A 19,537-nucleotide genomic window follows, 5' to 3' on the forward strand; every position below is an offset into this window, starting at 1 on the left:
TTTGGGCTGACAAGGGGAATTCAGTGTAATCTAACCTTCAGGTTCCAGAAACATAACCTGTATTCTGATAGTTTAAAAATGGACAGCTATGTACTGGAGGAAACCGCTCTTTGATACAAGGTCATATTCATAAAATACAGCTTGTCTATGAGCAAAAAAGCTATACATTTATTACACTATTCAATACTCTCTCTGATTCCTGGCCACTAAATATAGCTGACAACTTCAGGTGTTATCATTGTACATTAAGATCAGGTTGAAAAAAGAACAGGTAACTTTTTTCAACAGCCCTTTTACATGTCAAGTAAGGAGTCCTCTAATGGTCTTGTACTTGAACCTGGAGACCAAAAGTTGAATGGGGGACACATTTTCCACAATAACCTCCACATCTTCCATAAATTTTCACCCCATCCTAAAAGAAAGAGGTGATTAGCAAACATATGTACTTTATATGAACTTTACGAGTGATCATGTAAACTTTACCAGTGTATGTAAACCCTGAAATGTACAGCCCCATGGAATTAACGGTGCTCTATAAATAAATAATAATAATTTATGGCTTTTCTCATTGCATATATACTCAGTGGCCAAAAGTCACGGAAGGCATGTCCCAGTGACTGTTGAGTCGGATATGATGTTGAAATAGTATGACGCGATGTGGCCTATGGCGCTAGTGTTGCTAGGATATCTTATCTGAGCAGTCGGATGCAGACTGGTGTCTTGTCAACATGGCAGCACATCAGGAGTTAAGTCACTTTGAACGTGGGATGATAATCGGTGCAAGACTCATGGAGCATAGCATTTTGAAGATTACCCAGGAAGTTGGGTTTCCGAGGTCAACAATGTCTCAGGTGAACCTACAATATCACAGAGACAACGTTGGCAGCCGCATAAACTGGCGCACTGGTCGACCACGAGTGTTCGATGAACAGATGTCATTGTCACCGTCACAGAATCATACAGAGCTCTCAATGGTCTACTGTGGGTCAAATCGCCATCAATTTGAATGTGCGGCACCAGGACCCCATTTCCATCAGGACTATACCCCGAGAATTGCACTGTATCGGCTTCAACAGTCAACGCCTGACCTGTGTCCCTTTGCTGATGCGGCAACCGAGCTCGAAGACTGGCATGAGCCCACAACTATTGTCATTGGACCATGGAACATTGGCGACATGTGGCATGGTCTGGTGAATCACAGTTCCAGTTGTACAGAGCCAATGGGCGTGTGAGAGTGTGGAGTATGCCATGGATCTTGCATGCCAACAGAGACGTGTCAAGGCGGGAGGTGACTTCGTCATAGTCTGGGCCGTGTTCACATGATCACAATTGGGCCCCATTGTTTGGGTGCAGGGATCAATGACCAGTGCTTGATACATGCGACTTAAGGCAGACCATCTGCACCTCTTTCTGGTGTTGGAGTTCCCTGATGGGGATGCTGTGTACCAACAGGACAATGCAACATGTCATCACTCATTGGTGTCATGGGATTGGCTTATTGAACACACCAGTGACCTCACAACCCTTGTTTGGACTGCTTGCTCACCCGACCTCAACCCCATAGAGCATTTATGGGATGCTGTGGATACCAGTATCCGCTCCATGGACCCAGCGCCAACTACACAGGACCAATTGTGGGCTGCAGTGCAGACTGCGTGGATCAATATCCCTCAAGATCTCTTCCAACACCTTGTGGAGTCCATGCCTCATGTTGCTGCAATTAAAAGGTCTCAAGGAGGAGCGACCCGTTATCAATGGCGCATCCGGCACCTTCTCATGACTTTTGGCCACTCAGTGTATATTAGTGACATTAGTTTTAGCTACTGATATCACTGCACCATCAAAGGGGTGTCTTTACAGGCCAGCATCATTACAGGACAGTGGAGAATGCCCCTTAACAAGACAATACAGTGATATTCGTAGCCAAAACTAACATCATTGATATCTCTGCAATGGGCAGAGCTAGAAACAAAAGAGAATGTGTGCTGAACAGTTTTATACATGCCAGTTTTTACTAGTATACATCACACCCTGTGTTATATGATATTAAAGGTCCTCTTTAAGCTTGTGGATGATGCTAAAAATACTGCACATGTAATGTGAAGGTATACATTTTTAGAGATAAATATATAAATGTAATACAACAGGCTTGTAATCTAAAATAAAGTATCAAACACAGAAATAGAAACATCAGATTTAATGTATTCAGGATGAAAAACAGAAGAGTCCTAGCTTTATGCACATGTATGACATACGAAGGTGAGTATTGAACAAGAGATGGTGCTAATAATTGCTAATTATATTCCTAATACATTCTCAATACATCAGTCTTATCTGCACAAATGTTATTATTTATCAAATTCTGGCATTATTTACTTCCATGTTTTGACATGGCCTGTAATAAAAACGGAATAATATGACAATGATGCGTATCACAACTAGGATTTTCCTTTTACCCTTATGGTTTTCAGTTATTTTCAGATCTCAGATCAATAACAGATTTGTAAAAATGTTTGTACAATGACAGTGACTAGGTGAATTTGATGTACAATGCTTTTTTCATACCTGTGATCTGTGAATATTGACACTTGCATAGTTTCCTTGAGCAAGCCACCTAGAAGTATCTGATACTTGAAACCCAGTTCCTGAAAGATTGATACTGAACTGTCCCTATTTGAGAAAAAAGAACATGCTGACAATTAGCATGTGGCCACCTTGTGCTGTGAGGGGTGCGGTAATTCAGTCACACAACATAGCTATACATTTACCTGGGGACACTTGGCAGCACTGTAACAGTCACCTGCTGTAGCAAATGGAACTGCTCTTCCATATAGTGTGCGAGCGTAGAGAAGATCTGTAGCTATAAAGTTATTGAAGATATTTATTCAGATTGCCATATGATTCACAGATTTACATAAAGGTATGACCTTGTCTGACCTCAGAGGTGATCATACCCATACAATCATGTGCATTCATACACTTATCAAAGTATGACTTTTTTGTTCTAAATAAAATAAGGAATTGCTGTTTGATTGTCACACGTTTTTCTACTATAAACTTTTTGTAGAAACTTACTTTTGATTTGCATTGAGATGATGTCAAGTCTTATTTTGTTGAAGACAGTTACTCCAGCTGCAAGATAGTCATTTTTACATGCACAGTCTTGCCTTCTGCTACCGTTGAATGGACACTCATATGGGTTTCTTAGCCTTAACAATAAAGCACATTAAGATGTGGGGTATTTAAATATATTTTCCATTTGCAACTGTAGTGTACTGTAATATCATCATGAAGTTAAAATGTAGGAGCAACCACTTACAGTGAACCGTTCACCAACTCCACCAGCTCTTTCCACCCTTTAATAGGAATCTCTCCATTGATTCTAGTATAAGTGGAATTTTTTTCTCTAGCCCCCCTTTTTTAGCTATTTTCAGTACATGATATTTTACGTAGACTCTCTAACTGTTTGCCTCTGATTGGGACCTGCTCCTGCCTGACACCACCCACTTGACATTCAAAAATCTAGATAACCTATCAGGCACCAAATCTAACTGCATTTATGCAGGGGTGAACCTACCCCTTTCGCCGTCCGAGGCGAACTACAGAAAGCCCCCCCCCCCCCTGGGAGGAAGGGGCGGAGCGTAGGGGCGTGACGGAGCAAAGGGGGCATGGCAGAGTGAAGGGGGCGGGGCTTAGCGCCGTTCGCAGGCAGAGAGTAGGCATGGAGAAGACCTGCTCTCTGCCTGAGTGTGAGGGGAGGCTGCTGGAGCAGCACTGCTTCAGTGGCCTCCTCAAACCACTGCTCGGTGCTAAGCCAGTCCAGGACAGCTTGTCCTGGACTGGCTTAGATAATCAAAAATGACGCCCTCCCTGGGGTCCTGACATAGCGCCGCCTGAAGCACTCGCTTCAGGTCGCCTCATGGGAGGTGCGGCGCTGCATTTATGGCACCAGAACAGTGGAGACTAGTGAAAGAAATTCCAACTTTTTGGAATCAGTGAAGGGGCACCTATTAAAGGATGCAAAGAAATTGAGTTGGTGGAGATGGTGAAAGGTTTACTTTAATGCCAATAATATTGGCAATGCATTAAAAGTTTCTAATTGTACAATGCCATATAACAAGAAGCTTTATCTCTTAAAAAGTTATTGTTGGCTCACAAAATCACGCATAATGATAAGAAAGCCATTATTTTATGATCAGTGGGGATTATACTTCTAGAAACCCCCAAAATCCTGAGTGCAGTTAAATTTAGAGCTGTGACCCTTTACTGAATAACAGCACTCCTGGCTGTGCAAAGAAGTGTAGTACTCCTTTATATATGAAAGTGATTCCCAACTGTGGTGCCATGGAGACACCACAGGGGTGCTACAACAATCTGGAGGGGAAATGGCCGCACATCCCCTTTTAACTACATTGGCATCCTTAGAATATCAATGTAGTTGTATAGAACAGTACATGTTGAAGAAGAGAAGAAGCAGGAGAACATTACAGCTTCGGTGGACTGTGCATGGACAAGTGTTATTTGTTTTTGTTTTTTTATTTATATACACAATCAGGAGTGTGGGGCTACTTTCAGACTTTATTAGTTGTCAGGGGGCCATTGGGAGAACAATAATACTTTCCTGGAAACAAAAGGAAGAAATTAGTCTTGTCTGGAGCCAGTGGTGGACATTATTAGTAGCCTGGCCGCTACTGGGGGACATTATTACTTGTCTTGGGGCCACTGGTGGATAGTGAAACTTTTTTGTGGGCTAATGGAGGATACAATATTACTTGCCTGTGGGCCACCGGGAGATATTATTACTTGCCTTGTGGCTACTAGAGAAAAATATTACTTGCTCGGGGGTCACTGAAGGACATTATTGCTACCCTAGGGCAAGTAGGGAGATTTTTTTTTTTTGCCTAGGCATCACTGGAGAACGATATTACTTATCTAGGGGAAAATGAGGGGCATTATTAGTTTTTTGGGGGGGAAATGGAGAGCACTAGTAGGTGTCTAGGTGGCAGTAGGGAGCATTATTAGGTGTCTGGGGTGAAAGGTTCTCTTTAACGTCAATAATATTAGTAATTCATTAAAAGATTTCTAATTGTACAATGTTATTCTACAACAAACTTCATCTCTTAAAAAGTTATTCTTGGCTCATAAAATCATGCATATTAATGAGATAGCCATAATTTTTTGATCAGTAGGTATTATACCTCTAGAAACCCCAAAAATATAATTTAGAAATGTGACCCCTAACTTAACAAAAGCACTTCAGGCCATCTGCTTTTTCAGGAACTGTAGAACCCTTGTATATATGTGATTATAAGCACAATTCACAACCAGGGTGCTGCAGAATCCCAAGGGTGCCACAACAATATGGAGGGAACTGGCCGCATGTATAATTTTAACTACATTGGCATCCTTAGGACAATTGATAGAAAGTAGATGCATTGAATAGTGTAGCAGGAAGGCTTTAGCTTCTTGCTTTATCACTCTAGTGATGTCTGGTGAAGACTTGCGACATTGATATGCAGAGAAGAAGTAGGAGAACCTCAGAGCTTTGGGGGTTTAGGATTGGTAAGTGTTATTTGTTTTCTTATTTATATAGCACCACTATATGGGGGACATTATTATTTGCCTGGAGCCCACTGGGTGGCAGTATTACTTGCATGAGGGCCACTAGTGGATATTATTACTCCTCTGCCAGCTACTTGGGGGCATTATTACTTGTCTGAGGGCTACTGGAAGACATTATTACTTGCCTGGAGGCCAATGGAGGCTTGGGGCGAGGGCTGATTTAACCATAGGGACAACGGTGCATCCACACCGTGCCCTAGGGTAGCAGGGGCTCATTCAACCGCTCTGGATCAAGCGGGAAAGTCCCACATCTCGGGTGCTAGCCCAGGTGGCAGGCAGTGAATTCAACTCTATCTGTGCTCTTAGGACACAAATAGAGATTGAATACAATAGAGCAATGCAGAGCTATCAGCTCCATGCTCCATTATTCAGCCTTCAGCTGGTGATGTCAGAGCCTGCAGGTATGTGGGAACGGAGTTAGTTGAATATTTATTTATTTATTTTTTTTGTAACTTTGGTGGTTGAGTTTTTGCAGGGAAAAATAAGTTAAAGGGGGGGGGGGGGCACTAGCAAAAAGATTGAACAGGGCCCCCTAATGTATTAAGATGGCCCTGCTGAGGACCACTGGAGGACATTATTGCTTTCCTGGGGGCTACTGGAGAACATTACTACTTGCCTGGTGGCTACTGGAAAGTAGTACTAATTGCCTGGGGACCAATGGGGAGCATTATTATGTGTCTGAAGACCACTTAGGAGCATTATTACGTGGCTGAGGACCAAAAGGGAGCATATACTGTGTGTTGGGCCACTGGGGAGCATGATATTATGTGGGGCCACTATTGAAGCTTGGTGATGGTAAAAGGTGAATTTTTGTATGTGATGGGTGGAAAGGATGGGATGTGAAGATTTCAGGGTGCATTTACATGTGCTAAAAACCTACTTTTCTTGACTTTTGGTAAAAATTATTTGGGAGGGGTGCCCTGAGGAATTTTTTTTAAGGGGTGCTCTAAGTCTGCAAAAAGTTGGCAAACATTGGCATATGATATACATTCATTTTAGAACATGGAAATAGCGAAAAAATGAAATGAAAAGCAGCTGTAGTAAACATTCAATGATAATAACATTTTTCTCTATTTCCATAGAACCCCAAAGGGTCCGTTTTTAGCATTTTAACAATCCATCAGTCAGAAATCCATGAGATCATTGTGAAAACAGTTGGAAACAGAAAAAATGTATTAAATGTGACTGTCAGGGTTGCCACCTTTCCATAGATATTGAACAGTCCATCTCCAGCCATGCCAGATCATTCACTTCTTTCTGTATAGTTTTCTGTACACTTTTCTTTTTATCTGCAAGTCATTGCAGACTTGCAATATAACATTTTAAACAGACCATTACATTTCTGGATATTTCTAAGATTAGTACTTACTAGTCAATCTGTATAGCATTGGAAACTCTTAAATACCTATATCCAAATACTTCAGAAAAGTTATCCCCTTCACCTTTAACCAATGTTATGTATTCTTTTGGATGATCTGATTGCATTCCTGAACAGTAAATCTGAAAGAAATAAGACAATAAGATACAGTTCTGCAGAAAGTACAATCCTAAATATTTAACAGGATTTGGATTAAACCCACCTTGACTTTTCTGTTGCTAATTTTCAGTGCATATTCACCATCTGCTTCAGTGTTATTTAGCAAGCGTAGCTCTTTACAGCTTGTATAGTCACCTATGAATTATAATAGGAAAAGGAGTTTATTCTGTCTTCTAGGTTGTGAAATATGTCCATTTAGTTTTCATAATATTCACACATGTTATGCAATCTTACTGTGTAAAATGTTAATAACACATGCTGAATATTAATGCTAGGAGATATAAAAGTCGATGAGTGACAGAATAAACAGGATTCCGAATAGTAATGACAACCACAAGACCCCCCAAAACAGTAACCGTCACAAGAGCCCTAATAGTAGCATCAGCACATTAACAGCAGCACACAGAATGCCATAACATTGACAGCCAATAATAGAACAATACATACGAGCCACAATTATTACCTTCACTACCATTATAGAAAATTAAGGTTTGAGTGTTGATGTAATGATTGAATAATTATCATAATTTACAACAAACACTAAACAAAACAGCTATATGCAGTTATAGGTCAATGAAACCCCATGCAACATAATTGGTTTTTGTGCTCTTTATCTGCTCTATACTTCATTTATGAAGCATTTGCACCTTTTCCTTTATTTTTTTTAGATGTTGTGCTGCTCTTGTCACTTTTGCTATTTCATGAGAAAAGTGGGCATAGCCTAAATGGCGATCCTTTTCACGCTGTATTTATGACTTGCGCCTTTTTAAAAAAATGCACTTCAGTCCATGGGCGGCGTAAAAAAAGAACCCGTCAGGTTAGAAAGCATTAAAGAGAGCCATTGCTCCATTTTAAATAAAAAAGGGGAAAAGTGCACATGGCCTAAAAAAGCGAATCTCAAACTAACTGACGCTAGGTTCACACCTGCGTTCAGCACTCCATTCTGTAATTCCCGTCTTCTGCATGCAAATAGACGAAAAGCACAGACCGGGTTTGGCCGTGAGCGGCAGTGAGCGTTTTATGCTCTCCGCCGCGAAACCGTTTTTTAAAATCCGGACACAGAGTACTGCATGTCCGACTCTGTGTCCAGATTAAAAAACCCCGTTTCGCGGCGGAGAGCATAAAACGCTCACCGCCGCTCACGGCCGGACAGCTTTCTCACCCATTCAAATGAATGGTTGAGAGAGACTCCTGCAGGTTTCTGTCTCCTGCTCTGTTTTATCCAGGAAACGGAAACCTGCATTACGGAGTGCCGGGCGCAGATGTGAACGAGCCCTAACATGACAACATTTAACAAGCAGGTGCGCCTACATCATAAATAAGCACCGCAGTATATCTAGCTTAATAAAACACGCACTGATAAAAAGTATGGCCACAAAAGGGGCAAAAGATCAAGAACCCCAATGAGTGCCCACATCGGTACAATAGCATGAGTCCTTATAATAGCAACAGCACTTACAGTATTTTGACGAACACGATTTCCTAGCTCGAGGTTTCACATGTGATGGGCACAGGTCACTTGGAAGATTGTTTTCAGTTACACATACTACTTTTCTTTCCATGAAGCCAATCCCACATGTTTCTGAACACTGTTTCAAAAAGTTTAAATAGTAGCATTACATGTGTATTCCTGTAGCATTCAGCAATGTGTTATGTATATTAAATGTTAAACACAAGACAACATAACAAATTTAGAAAAAAACTAAATTAATAAAGGCACTCACTTTCTATCAGTAGAAGATTTAGGCCTTTTTCTCATAGACATATTGATTTTAAAGTAATCATTCACTCATACATTTATTTATGGATCGTGAGTTAATAAAACAAAACATGCTCTATACTGGACCATTTTACTGATTAAGATGACCATTGAAGTCTATGGGTCAGGAAAAAAATGGACGATATATGGATGGTTTCCTGTCCATTCATTCACTGAGCAAACACGATAAAGTATAGGATGTGTTTTTTCGAAAACTGATTGATCCATTTTTCACGTAAGTAATAAAGCTTTAGTCTCAATCCCAGCTATTACTTACTAACATGATTATTGTCCAATATCCCGGCCCAGCCTGAACATAACTTTTCAGATCCTGACTAGGGCTGAGCAATCGGGATCAGAAATGTTTGGATTCCGATTGCGATCGGAATTCCGATCCCAATCTTTTCCGGCGGGATTGAGATCAGAGGTTATTTCCTACAATGCCTGGCTACTGGCCAGTCATTGTGGGAAAAGCTATAGTATCAGATGAGCAAGTACTATTTGAAACTCCCGTTTCGAATAGCACGCACATATAGGAATGAATGGAAGCGGCTGCGTCCATTCATTCCTATGGGAACGTGCTATTCAAAACGGGAGTTTCAAATAGCACTCGCTCATCTCACAGCAGCGCAGCACAGAGTGATTTACCGCAGTCTGCCACTCTTCTGCTTCATCCCTGTTTTTCCGTATACTCAGCTCTGCTACATCTGAGATGTAGCAGAGCCGAGTATACAGCACAGCAGGGAGGAAACGGAAGTTCTGTTTCCTGTGGTGCGCTGCTGTGAGGACGACAATGCAGTCACCATATAATAAGCCATGGCTGAAGTTCGCGAGTAGATAGATACTACTGTACATTGACTTGTCTATCTACTCTTCTGCTTTGTCCCTGCTTTACCGTATATTCAGCTCTGCTACATCTGAGAGATGAGACAAAGCAGAAAAGTAGATAGACAAGTCAATGTACAGTTATGGAGATGTAGCAGAATCCAGTACATGGCACAGCAGGGAGAAAACAGAAGAGTAGATAGTATTTATCTACTCGCGAACTTCAATTAACTTACCTACACAGATCCGCTGCCGCTCCTCTTCTCTCTCATTGACATGCCTTCAGAGTGCCCTTGTGGGCTTGTGGCTTAGGAGAGTGTGGGCAGGTACTGGGAGGGGAGACGTGAAAGATGCACTCACATCTTCCCGCCCACACTCCCCTAAGCCATAACAAGCCCCGCCTACTCCAATCATCTCTAACACTAGCCTAGGGAGGTGGAGGCACGCACAGCGCTCTGAAGGCATGTCAATTAGAAAGGATCGGACCGAGAAGAACGGGGAATGGCAGCGGATCTGTGCAGGTAAGCAGACACCAGGGGGGCTAAGTAGCTGGGCGATTTTTTTTTTTATCACTACACAGCGTGGAGTCCAAAAATTTAAACAATTTTGGGACTTCATGCTGTGTAGTGAATAGGATCGTTTTTAAAATCCGATCTTCGATTATTTAAAAAAATCCCATTGACTTGCATTAGGATCGGAATTGGGATCGGGTTCGAATGGAAAATTATTGGAAATTGGATTTTAAAAATGATCCTGAAATTTCAAGATCAGTTCAACCCTAATCCTGACATTTTACAGATCTAACATAGAGACTTATGTTATTCAGTTCAGAACGAGCATTTAAAGGGAACTGTCTCATGACACATATTAGGAAATGCATTAGCATCCAGTAAAGTTGTTCTATGGTTCTAACAATTTCAAATTTTCAGAATAAATCCGTCTCGATATGAACGGATTCGCCCATCTCTATCTGCAAGTGCACCTGTTTTCTTACACTAGCTATGGTGTGTTAATCTGGGTCCTGATTTTTCTAAAGTCCAACTGGCTTTGCAGTGTGCTCTAGTGAAAATGTTAGGGATGTCTTAGGGTGCATTCACACTGAGTAAACGCTAGCTTATTCTGAACGTAAAACACGTTCAGAATAAGCGGCGTCTAAAGCAGCTCCATTCATTTCTATGGGAGCGGGGATACGAGCGCTCCCCATAGAAATGAATGGGCTGCTTCTTTCACTCCGTGCAGTCCCATTGAAGTGAATGGGGAGTGCCGGCGTGTACGCTCCGGCATGAGCAGAGCTTGCCGTATACGCCGGCACTCCCCATTCACTTCAATGGGACTGCACGGAGTGAAAGAAGCAGCCCATTCATTTCTATGGGGAGCGCTCGTATCCCCGCTCCCATAGAAATGAATGGAGCTGCTTTAGACGCCGCTTATTCTGAACGTGTTTTACGTTCAGAATAAGCTAGCGTTTACTCAGTGTGAATTCACCCTTAGGGTGCTCGTAAACGCCGCTGTTACGAGCGCTCCCATTGAAGTGAATGGGAAGTGTTCGGCAGTCTGCTGTAACGCCGGCGTGTACGGCTCTCATACACGCCCGGCATTACGTAGTGTGCATGCACCCTTAGACTTGATCAGCTGCAGCAGTATAGAATTTTAGGTAGCTTATTTGTCTTGCTATCTGATCTGCCAGTTCCTGCAGTATATTTGGAAACTTCTTAAACAGCAATTCTATCACTAGAAATTGCTCAGGAGGAAATTCCATTTCAAATCCAAAATGGAGCCATTGAAAAAATACAATTGATTCTGCCAGAAATAGTCCTCATACAGCTACACAGACAGAAAAATTAAAAAAGGTATGGCTCTCAGAATGCAGTGATTCAAAAGGAAAAAAACAAATGTAAATAAATAACAAACTCATTATTTATGGTATAGTGTGATTTACTGTTACAGACATAATATATTGAAATATAAACTGTAATTTTACACCTAACCTTGCTCCAATTTCCAACTTTCCAAAGGTGGCCTTGGACACAACTCCGTCCATTGCATCTTGAATATAATGAGTTTTGCCGAACAGGACAACTTTTGTATCTGACCATTCGTAAGCCATTTATAAACTTATTGTGTCTTGCGAGCATTTTTTTGCAAATTGTTAATCTTGGTTTGTTGCCAAACCAACAACTCCTAGAACACTGTAACAAAATACATACATACATAAATAAATAGTGCTATTTTTATGTATATCCATTTGCTTAGCATTCCTAATACTACTGCTGCCACTACCAAAAATAAGAAATACAATTAACTATAGGTGCTTTTCTCCTATCCACATCATAGGGAATATGTGTTTGGTGGGATCTTACCAATGGGACCCTAATTGACATTGACAAGGAAGATCTGCAAGTGTCATTAGTCCCCTTAGAGCAGGCGTCCTCAAACTACGGCCCGCGGGCCACATGCGGCCCGCCAAGCACATCTGTCCGGCCCGCCGGCACCACCGGCAGGCACGCATTTATAATGAAGCTCCTGGGGAGCTCAGTCCAGGCCATATAGCGCGCTTCACTTCACCTATTGGAGGGCACCGCTCCTGATGTCTGCGCGATCTGCTCTGTCTCCGGTGTCCGCCTGTGTCCTCCTGTCACATCGCATGTATGCGATGTAAGAAGGATACCGGTGATCTGCCTCCAGTATCCTCCTTACATCGCATACTTGCGATGTGACAGAAGGACACAGGCGGACACCGGAGACAGAGCAGATCGCGCAGACATCAGGAGTGGTGCCCTCCAATCAGTAAAGTGAAGCACGCTGTCTCCATGGCCTGGCCCGGTATAGTCAATTGTACCCCTCCGCGTCACTTCGTCAGTCAGGTCACCATAGCAGTGACCTGACCTGAGGCAGCCCAAATTACAGTGGGAAAAGCCACCTCACTAGTTTGGTTTAGTGCCTGCTGACTTCCTGGATCCCAGACCCTATCTGTGCCCCCTGAAGTAAGCACTATAATATCTTACTGTAGGATTAATAACACCTCAGGGGGCATTCACACTTGTGTTTGGTGTGTGCATTCCGCTGGGTCAGCTTTAAAGGGATTCTACCATTAAAAACTGTTTTTGTCGTTGACACATCAGAATAGCCTTAAGAAAGGCTATTCTTCTCCGTGCCACCATTCAGTTAAAATTCTGTTTTCGTCAGTATGCAAATGAGTTCTCTTGCAGCACTGGGAGCGTCCCCAATGCTGCGAGAGAACTCTCCAGCGCCACCTCTATCTTCTTCTGGAACGTCATCTTCATGCGTCTTCCTCCGGTGCAGGCGGTGAAACTTGTATGCCTTGGGCCTCGCTCAGAGCCGACTGCACATGCCCGCGGCCACAAGAAAAATGGCCGCTTGCACAGTAAGTAAGCGGCCATTTTCTTGTGGCCTGTGGGCATGCTCAGTCGGCTCTGCCTGCACCAGAAGAAGACACATAAAGACGACGTTCCAGAAGAAGTTGGAGGCGGCGCTGGAGAGTTCTCTCGCAGCATTGGGGATGCCCCCAGTGCTGCAAGATAACTCATTTGCATATGACAGAAAACGGAATTTTAACCAAAGGGCGGGGCAAAGAAGGAATCGAAAGGTAGGAAAAGAAGAGGCTTTCTTAAGGCTATTCCTATGTGTTATCGAGAAAAAATGTGATTTTAATGGTAGAATCCCTTTAAACTATATTCTGGCCCTCCAATGGTCCGAGGGACAGTGACCTGGCCCATCTTTTAAAAAGTTTGAGGACCCCTGCCTTAGAGAATGCAGCAGTGGTGCATAAGTTTGTCTACCACTCTTTTGACATTTCCAGACCAGTTATCTGTGGCTGTCCTGAAGAAGTAACAGTGCATGTCCCTGTTCTCCTAATCATTGGTGGTCCCAGCTGTTTAACTCCTACCAATGAAATATATATTCCCTATCCTGTGGATAAATGGCATTAATGGGAATATCCTTACGAATGCATACAATTCTTACATAAAATGCTTGAATGAACTTGTTTAATTGTGCCAGTAGTGCACTATTAGGCAAGGGTTAGTTTTGTACTATGTGCTAATTTTGTACCTCTTTAATAAAAAGTATATATAGATATAATATATGTATATACTGTATTATATGCATGATATATATATTTATTCTTTACAGGACTACATAGAAAGAGGTAAGTTAGATCTATACAGTGAACCACAGAGAGCAGGTTGCATCACACTGCTTGTTAGTATTTATTTGCACTTCCAATGCTGTCCCTTTAAGACTTGTTGAGCGGGATACACAGCACTAACTATAAGCTGTATTCGATCTATGCACTGGGGGCTATATAATGGTATTACAGGTCAGAGGGCAGTGATGGAATATTTGGGTGCTGTACAACAGCTTTGTACAGCTCCTCATTTTGGGAGAGAGTCTTCGAATATAGTTGTATTTCGGTGCCACCACGTCAGTTGTGATGTAGACTGAGAGTTCTCAGTATTCAGAATATCAATTGATACAACAGACTGTTTTAATAAGGTGAGTGGTAAACCACCATTTTAACTTTGCATTTGACTGACAGTGGTGGGATTGATCAATCTCTCATGCATAGTCTGCCCCCAAGTATTTTTACTGGATGAAAGACAATACCTGTGAGGAATCTTCAGTCACAACAATATGTTTGCAAGTGGGATTTATGCACTTCTTAGTGGCAGGAGGCTTAGCCGCCGAGTCACAATAAGACTCATTCACAGATCTGCCTTGAATATCTGCACATTTTATTTTCCTCCTTGTTTCTTCTTCATTACAATCTGTGGAACACTTATACACAGAGAGTTATTATGAGCACATCATTTATACAGTTATATAATATGGAAACAGAATTTTTTGTTGGTTAAGTACGGATATTCTCAGAAATCAGATATAGCATGTGCAGAAAAAAATATTTGATGAAACATCATTTAAAACAGTAAAAACCATATATAATGAAAAAACATCATATAGAAAATGGAAAATACTAAAATTGCTGTGACTTGACTGTAAGGTGTTACTTATATGACAGTGACGTTTTTGAAGGATCTACCAAGCGGGAAAAACGAACGTATATGTCCATTCTTGATAACAGTTTTGCGTCCGTTCTGATTTTGATGGGTGTATCATCCAATTTGTCACTATTTTTATTGGTCCGTTAAAAAAAAGGACTGAATTTTATTGGCCTGTGTTTTTTTTTTACCCAAACCACTCTTCCACTTATAATGGATGTCAATCCATTTTACATCTATTAAAAAGAATCCATTGATTTTCATTGGGTCTGTTTGGCCATCAAAACGGACAAAAATGGATCATGTCAATTTTTTGGCAGCCGTGTTATGATCTGTGCAAAAAAATGACGTATTTGATGGCTGTCTTATCACATTTGAGTGAATAAAACTTTAATTGGTGCTCTGTTTGCAGCACAAATGCAGCTGATCTGAGGGACTACACCTTAGCACATTGTACATTTTATTAATGTGCATCAATACTTACAGCCGGCCATTCTTCTGCAATCCATTGGTACTGGATACAATCAGATAAAGTGCAATATTTGTGACTGTCTGGGCGAGTAGCAGGACTGCATAACTTTGCATCAACTTGGCCTTGTCCTTTTAGCCTACAATATACTTGTCTATACTGGATTCCTACACCACAAGTTGTAGAACACTAAAGAAGAAAAAAAATATTTAAAAGAACATAAATCTTATTTTATCAAATACAAATGCACTATGTGTCTATAAAGTCCAATCAAATGAGGTCTGTAGTTTAGCATTATAACATTTGTGACAGGTCTTCATGAAAAGATGTAACATGTAAATGAATAACTTAATGCCTCCGGAGAACATACAGATATAGCATTTCTTGGAATCACTTCTAGTGAGTGGCAGAATATTTTGCATCATTAGGCTGCATTCACACTGAGTAACGCTGGCGTTTTTTGTGCTTATTTTTTCACATAGCGCCGCGTTTGCGCCGTTTAACACGACTGCAAAATAGCGCGGCGCAAACGTGGCGTTAACGCGGCGCTATGTGCAAAAATAAGCACAAAAAACGCCAGCGTTACTCAGTGTGAATGCAGCCTTAAAGCCTAAATGGGAGCTGTCTATCAAACCAAAGGAATTGCTGGGAAGCTCCTGCTTCCTCCTCCACTCCTGCTTCTTCTACACTGGAGGGATAATATAGCGTGCGGAGCAACCCCCTATAGTGACATAGTTTTGTCACAGTAAAAAACAGTAGTGACAGTGTTAGGCTAAAGCCCCATGTTGTGGAAACACAGCTTTTTTTGTTGCAGATTTTGTTGTGGTTTTTTGAGGCTAAGCCAAGAGTGGATTGAGCAGTAGGTAAAAGTACAAGAACTTTCTATATATTTCCCATTCCTTTTGTAGCCATTCTTGACTTTGGCTCAAAAAAGCGCAGCAAAACCTGTAACAAAAAAAAGCTGTTTTTCCGCAACGTGGGGTCTCAGACGAGCATTTGGCCATTTTAACAACACAGGTTTTGTCTCTTAATTAAAATGGATCAATCACTGAAGAGGTGACTCCTGTTATTGATATAAATAATGGGACTCAGGAGCTTCATGGCTAAAGTAAATGGTCAGATCATAGCAGGGCTGCTGCTATAGTAAATGACATTTTCCCAGTTTTGTGGGTAAGTAGCAGCATTGTTATGAAAATGCAACAGCATTGGTTATTTTAGCCATGATGTAATTGTTAAAAATTCCAATGGATTTATGGATTTAACTAAACCTTAAAATCAATTAAAACCTGTTACTTAAAAAAGGTGGAGACAATTGTGGTCCATTGAGATATACTATTATTGCAACAATTTTAAAGAGGACCTTTCATGGTTTGGGGCACAGGCAGTTCTATATACTGCTGGAATAGAAGATGTCCACACTGAAGTGTGAAAAAACATTCCTTACCTCTTCCCATTTTCCGCTTTTCCATGTTGGGCATCTGCCAGTCCTGCATGTCTTCTGAGTACGAGGCTTCCTCTGGTGTTTACAAAGTGAATCATCCACTGGTTGGCCGTTTGACATACAATGAACTTCTCTATCTTTTGTCCCCTTTCCACAGGTAACAGAGCACTAAAAATAAGAAAGACGACAACATATGCAGAAGCTACATCTTGTATACTGAAAGTAACAGAAAGAAAGCACTTTGTGGTTTACATTTTATTATCATCAACAAGGGCTATAGTCTCTGCAGATTAGATGGATAGACATAATCCTGCATACAGGGCTATTCTTTCCAGCAAAATGGAAGAAGCCACACATGTCCTGAGAGACCCGATTATTAATAAAGCCACTTAGCACCAGTGATATGCTTCATAAGATGCCTCCAGCACAAAGTTTATAAACATGAGGCAACAGTATAGTAATTCAGCTTAATGGGAATCAGTCAGCAGGAAAACTAGTATGAAATTAATGGAGTAAAGGGAGAGCAAAAGCCCTGGCAGGGAAAAAATGCTCCTAAAGCCCTTTTTAGCTAATTTGTATAAGAATACTATACTGATTTTCATGAAAATGAAGCTGCAAATCAGAAAAATAAAGGTATTTCTCGGTAGTGCAGAAGTCGCCCTACAAGGTACTGTCATTAGTTTGATACAGATTTACCTGCTGACAGACTCCCTTTAAAGGGGTTTTCCAGGGAAAAATGGACAACCCTTTCAACTTTTAAATCAGCTGGGGGCATTAAAAATATATTTTTTAAAAAATCATGCTTACCTGTCCCCTATTCTCCAGTGTTCTCCCTCACCTCCCTTTCCTTATGCTCCGGCGGTCTTTTTCAGAGTTCCGCTGAAACCACTGAGGCCAATCATTGAAAGGCCTGAGATGTCACTACCTCTTCCTGAAGCTGCTGATTGGCCTCAGCAGTCCCGTGACCGCTGAGGCCAATCAGCAGCTTCAGCAGAACTCTGGAAGAGACCAGGGAGAAGCTACTGGAGCAGAACAACTGGGTGCAAACTGGGAGAACATAGCAACCAGTCATAGGGCTGTTGTTATTTTTCAAGAATCATATAAGGGATTGAATTGCTGGTAGTTCTGATGACTAAAATGTAATGACTATAGTGTGAGTGAGAATTGTCCAGTTGGACGAGGTGCATACTCTAGGCAGACACATATAACCTTTACTTATCATGCCACCAATGACGGTGTGGCACATTCAGTTAAGAGATTTTTCTAATTTACAGTGGCCGATTAGTAGGAGGTGAGTTAATTATCAGAATAATTGGCCTATGTAAATGAGGTTTTCAGTACTGCCCAGTTATCAGACAATATATCCAACTATATGAAAGGCAGAAAGGACCTTTACTCTTAACCCTTCTATTCCTAATTTGTAAGCATATTCACACTGTCATCATTTGCCCTAGGTAAATCTACAATGGCTTTTAAAGATAGTCTGGGGCAGGAATCCACAGCTCAGACATTTTCTACAAATTGGTGTAGGCAACTAATCTAAGGCTTTTCAGAGCACGGTCTCAAAAATATTGAAATTCATTATTTTGAGGGAACTTTTTCCAAAACATGCTCTAACAGAGGTGCCCACTTCATCTAGAAGAAAGGGTTTACCATCAGCACATATGTTTCCCATAAGAAAAATGGAGGAGATTTAGAAAGATAAGGCTAGATTTCATGACAGTCATTGCAATCTGTCACTGTCATCCATCATAAGAAGATAACAATGGATTTAAATGGAGATAGAATGACTAATTTACTACACCCTGCATCTGCATTCACTGTCAGGTAAAAAAAAAACATGACTGAAGCTTTTTTTTTTTTTATAGTTTTCGAATAGAAGAAAAAGTCCTGCATTCTCTGTCTACATCAGTCATTCTATCACCATTTAAGTCCACTGCTCCCATCCTGATGCATAAAGGTTGAGAGCAATGGACTGTAAGGATGGTCTTGTCACCTTAGTCTTAATGTCTAACTACTGTCTAAAACTGTCCAAATGTCTATTTTTTACATCACAAAGCTAATCACTTATTCTACATAAAGTTATACTAAAGGGTTTTTCTGAACAACAAAATTTCTTTTTTCCAAAAAGGTCTATTAATAGGATAATAAGTGACCCCAAATACCTTTAGCAGTGTTTTGAGTGATTTCTGGGGAGCTCCTCGCATCCTCTGTATTTGTTTACATCGGCATTTTCCTGTTCCTAAAATTCCTGTGATTCCTTGGTCTGGTCTCAGAGCTGACTGACTCCCCCCTCCCCATCCACCCTCTTCCTGTTTCCCTAGCTAGTCCACCCACCACACTCTCAGCACCCATCTTTAGACTTCTAGTTCTCATTGACTCAATAACCTTCTCTTCTACCTTTAATATTGTAATATTGTAATCACTTCCATCTATCATCATTATAGTCACACAAAGAAAGCTTGAGGACAAAAATTAATTCTTCCTGCTTTTTTGGCATTTGATAAATAAATATAAACACTATAAAATATGCTCCACAGTGACCACTGTACAGTATAATGCTCCACAGTGGCCCCCGCACAGTATAATATACTCCTCAGTGGCTCCCGCTGCCCACTCTACGGAGGTGCTCCTCTTTGTCTTGTCCTCTAGACCCATTACACTTACTTTTTCCTTTTTCTTAAGACCTGGGACGTCATCGCCGGCCTGCTTGCGCAATACAATGGGAAGCTGGCGCATACAATGAAGAGGTGGCCTTCCAGCGACGACGCCCCAGGATCCGGATATCCACAGGATATGATGGGTGGGCTTCTTTCCACTGACGTTTCCAAGTGCTGATAACCGTTAGACCGAGACCACAGAATGT

The 19,537-nt window shown here is 41.4% G+C and overlaps 1 protein-coding gene across 1 annotated transcript in view; it reads right to left on the bottom strand.

The window, feature by feature from the left end:
* Positions 1 to 304: 304 nt before the first annotated feature.
* ADAMTS20 (ADAM metallopeptidase with thrombospondin type 1 motif 20) overlaps positions 305 to 19,537 on the bottom strand; it is a 136,421-nt gene continuing 117,188 nt past the window's right edge. Inside the window, exons 29-39 of the mRNA XM_075275870.1 lie at positions 16,675 to 16,839; positions 15,246 to 15,419; positions 14,370 to 14,540; positions 11,732 to 11,932; positions 8,610 to 8,748; positions 7,203 to 7,294; positions 7,028 to 7,122; positions 3,076 to 3,209; positions 2,769 to 2,860; positions 2,566 to 2,670; positions 305 to 412 (exon numbers count right to left, since the gene is read on the bottom strand). Coding sequence (XP_075131971.1) covers positions 317 to 412; positions 2,566 to 2,670; positions 2,769 to 2,860; positions 3,076 to 3,209; positions 7,028 to 7,122; positions 7,203 to 7,294; positions 8,610 to 8,748; positions 11,732 to 11,932; positions 14,370 to 14,540; positions 15,246 to 15,419; positions 16,675 to 16,839 — 1,464 coding nt within the window. The 3' untranslated portion in view covers positions 305 to 316. The remainder of the gene's footprint in view (positions 413 to 2,565; positions 2,671 to 2,768; positions 2,861 to 3,075; positions 3,210 to 7,027; positions 7,123 to 7,202; positions 7,295 to 8,609; positions 8,749 to 11,731; positions 11,933 to 14,369; positions 14,541 to 15,245; positions 15,420 to 16,674; positions 16,840 to 19,537) is intronic.

Source organism: Leptodactylus fuscus, chromosome 5 (assembly GCF_031893055.1).
Source record: "Leptodactylus fuscus isolate aLepFus1 chromosome 5, aLepFus1.hap2, whole genome shotgun sequence".
NCBI classification, from domain to species: Eukaryota; Metazoa; Chordata; class Amphibia; order Anura; family Leptodactylidae; genus Leptodactylus; species Leptodactylus fuscus.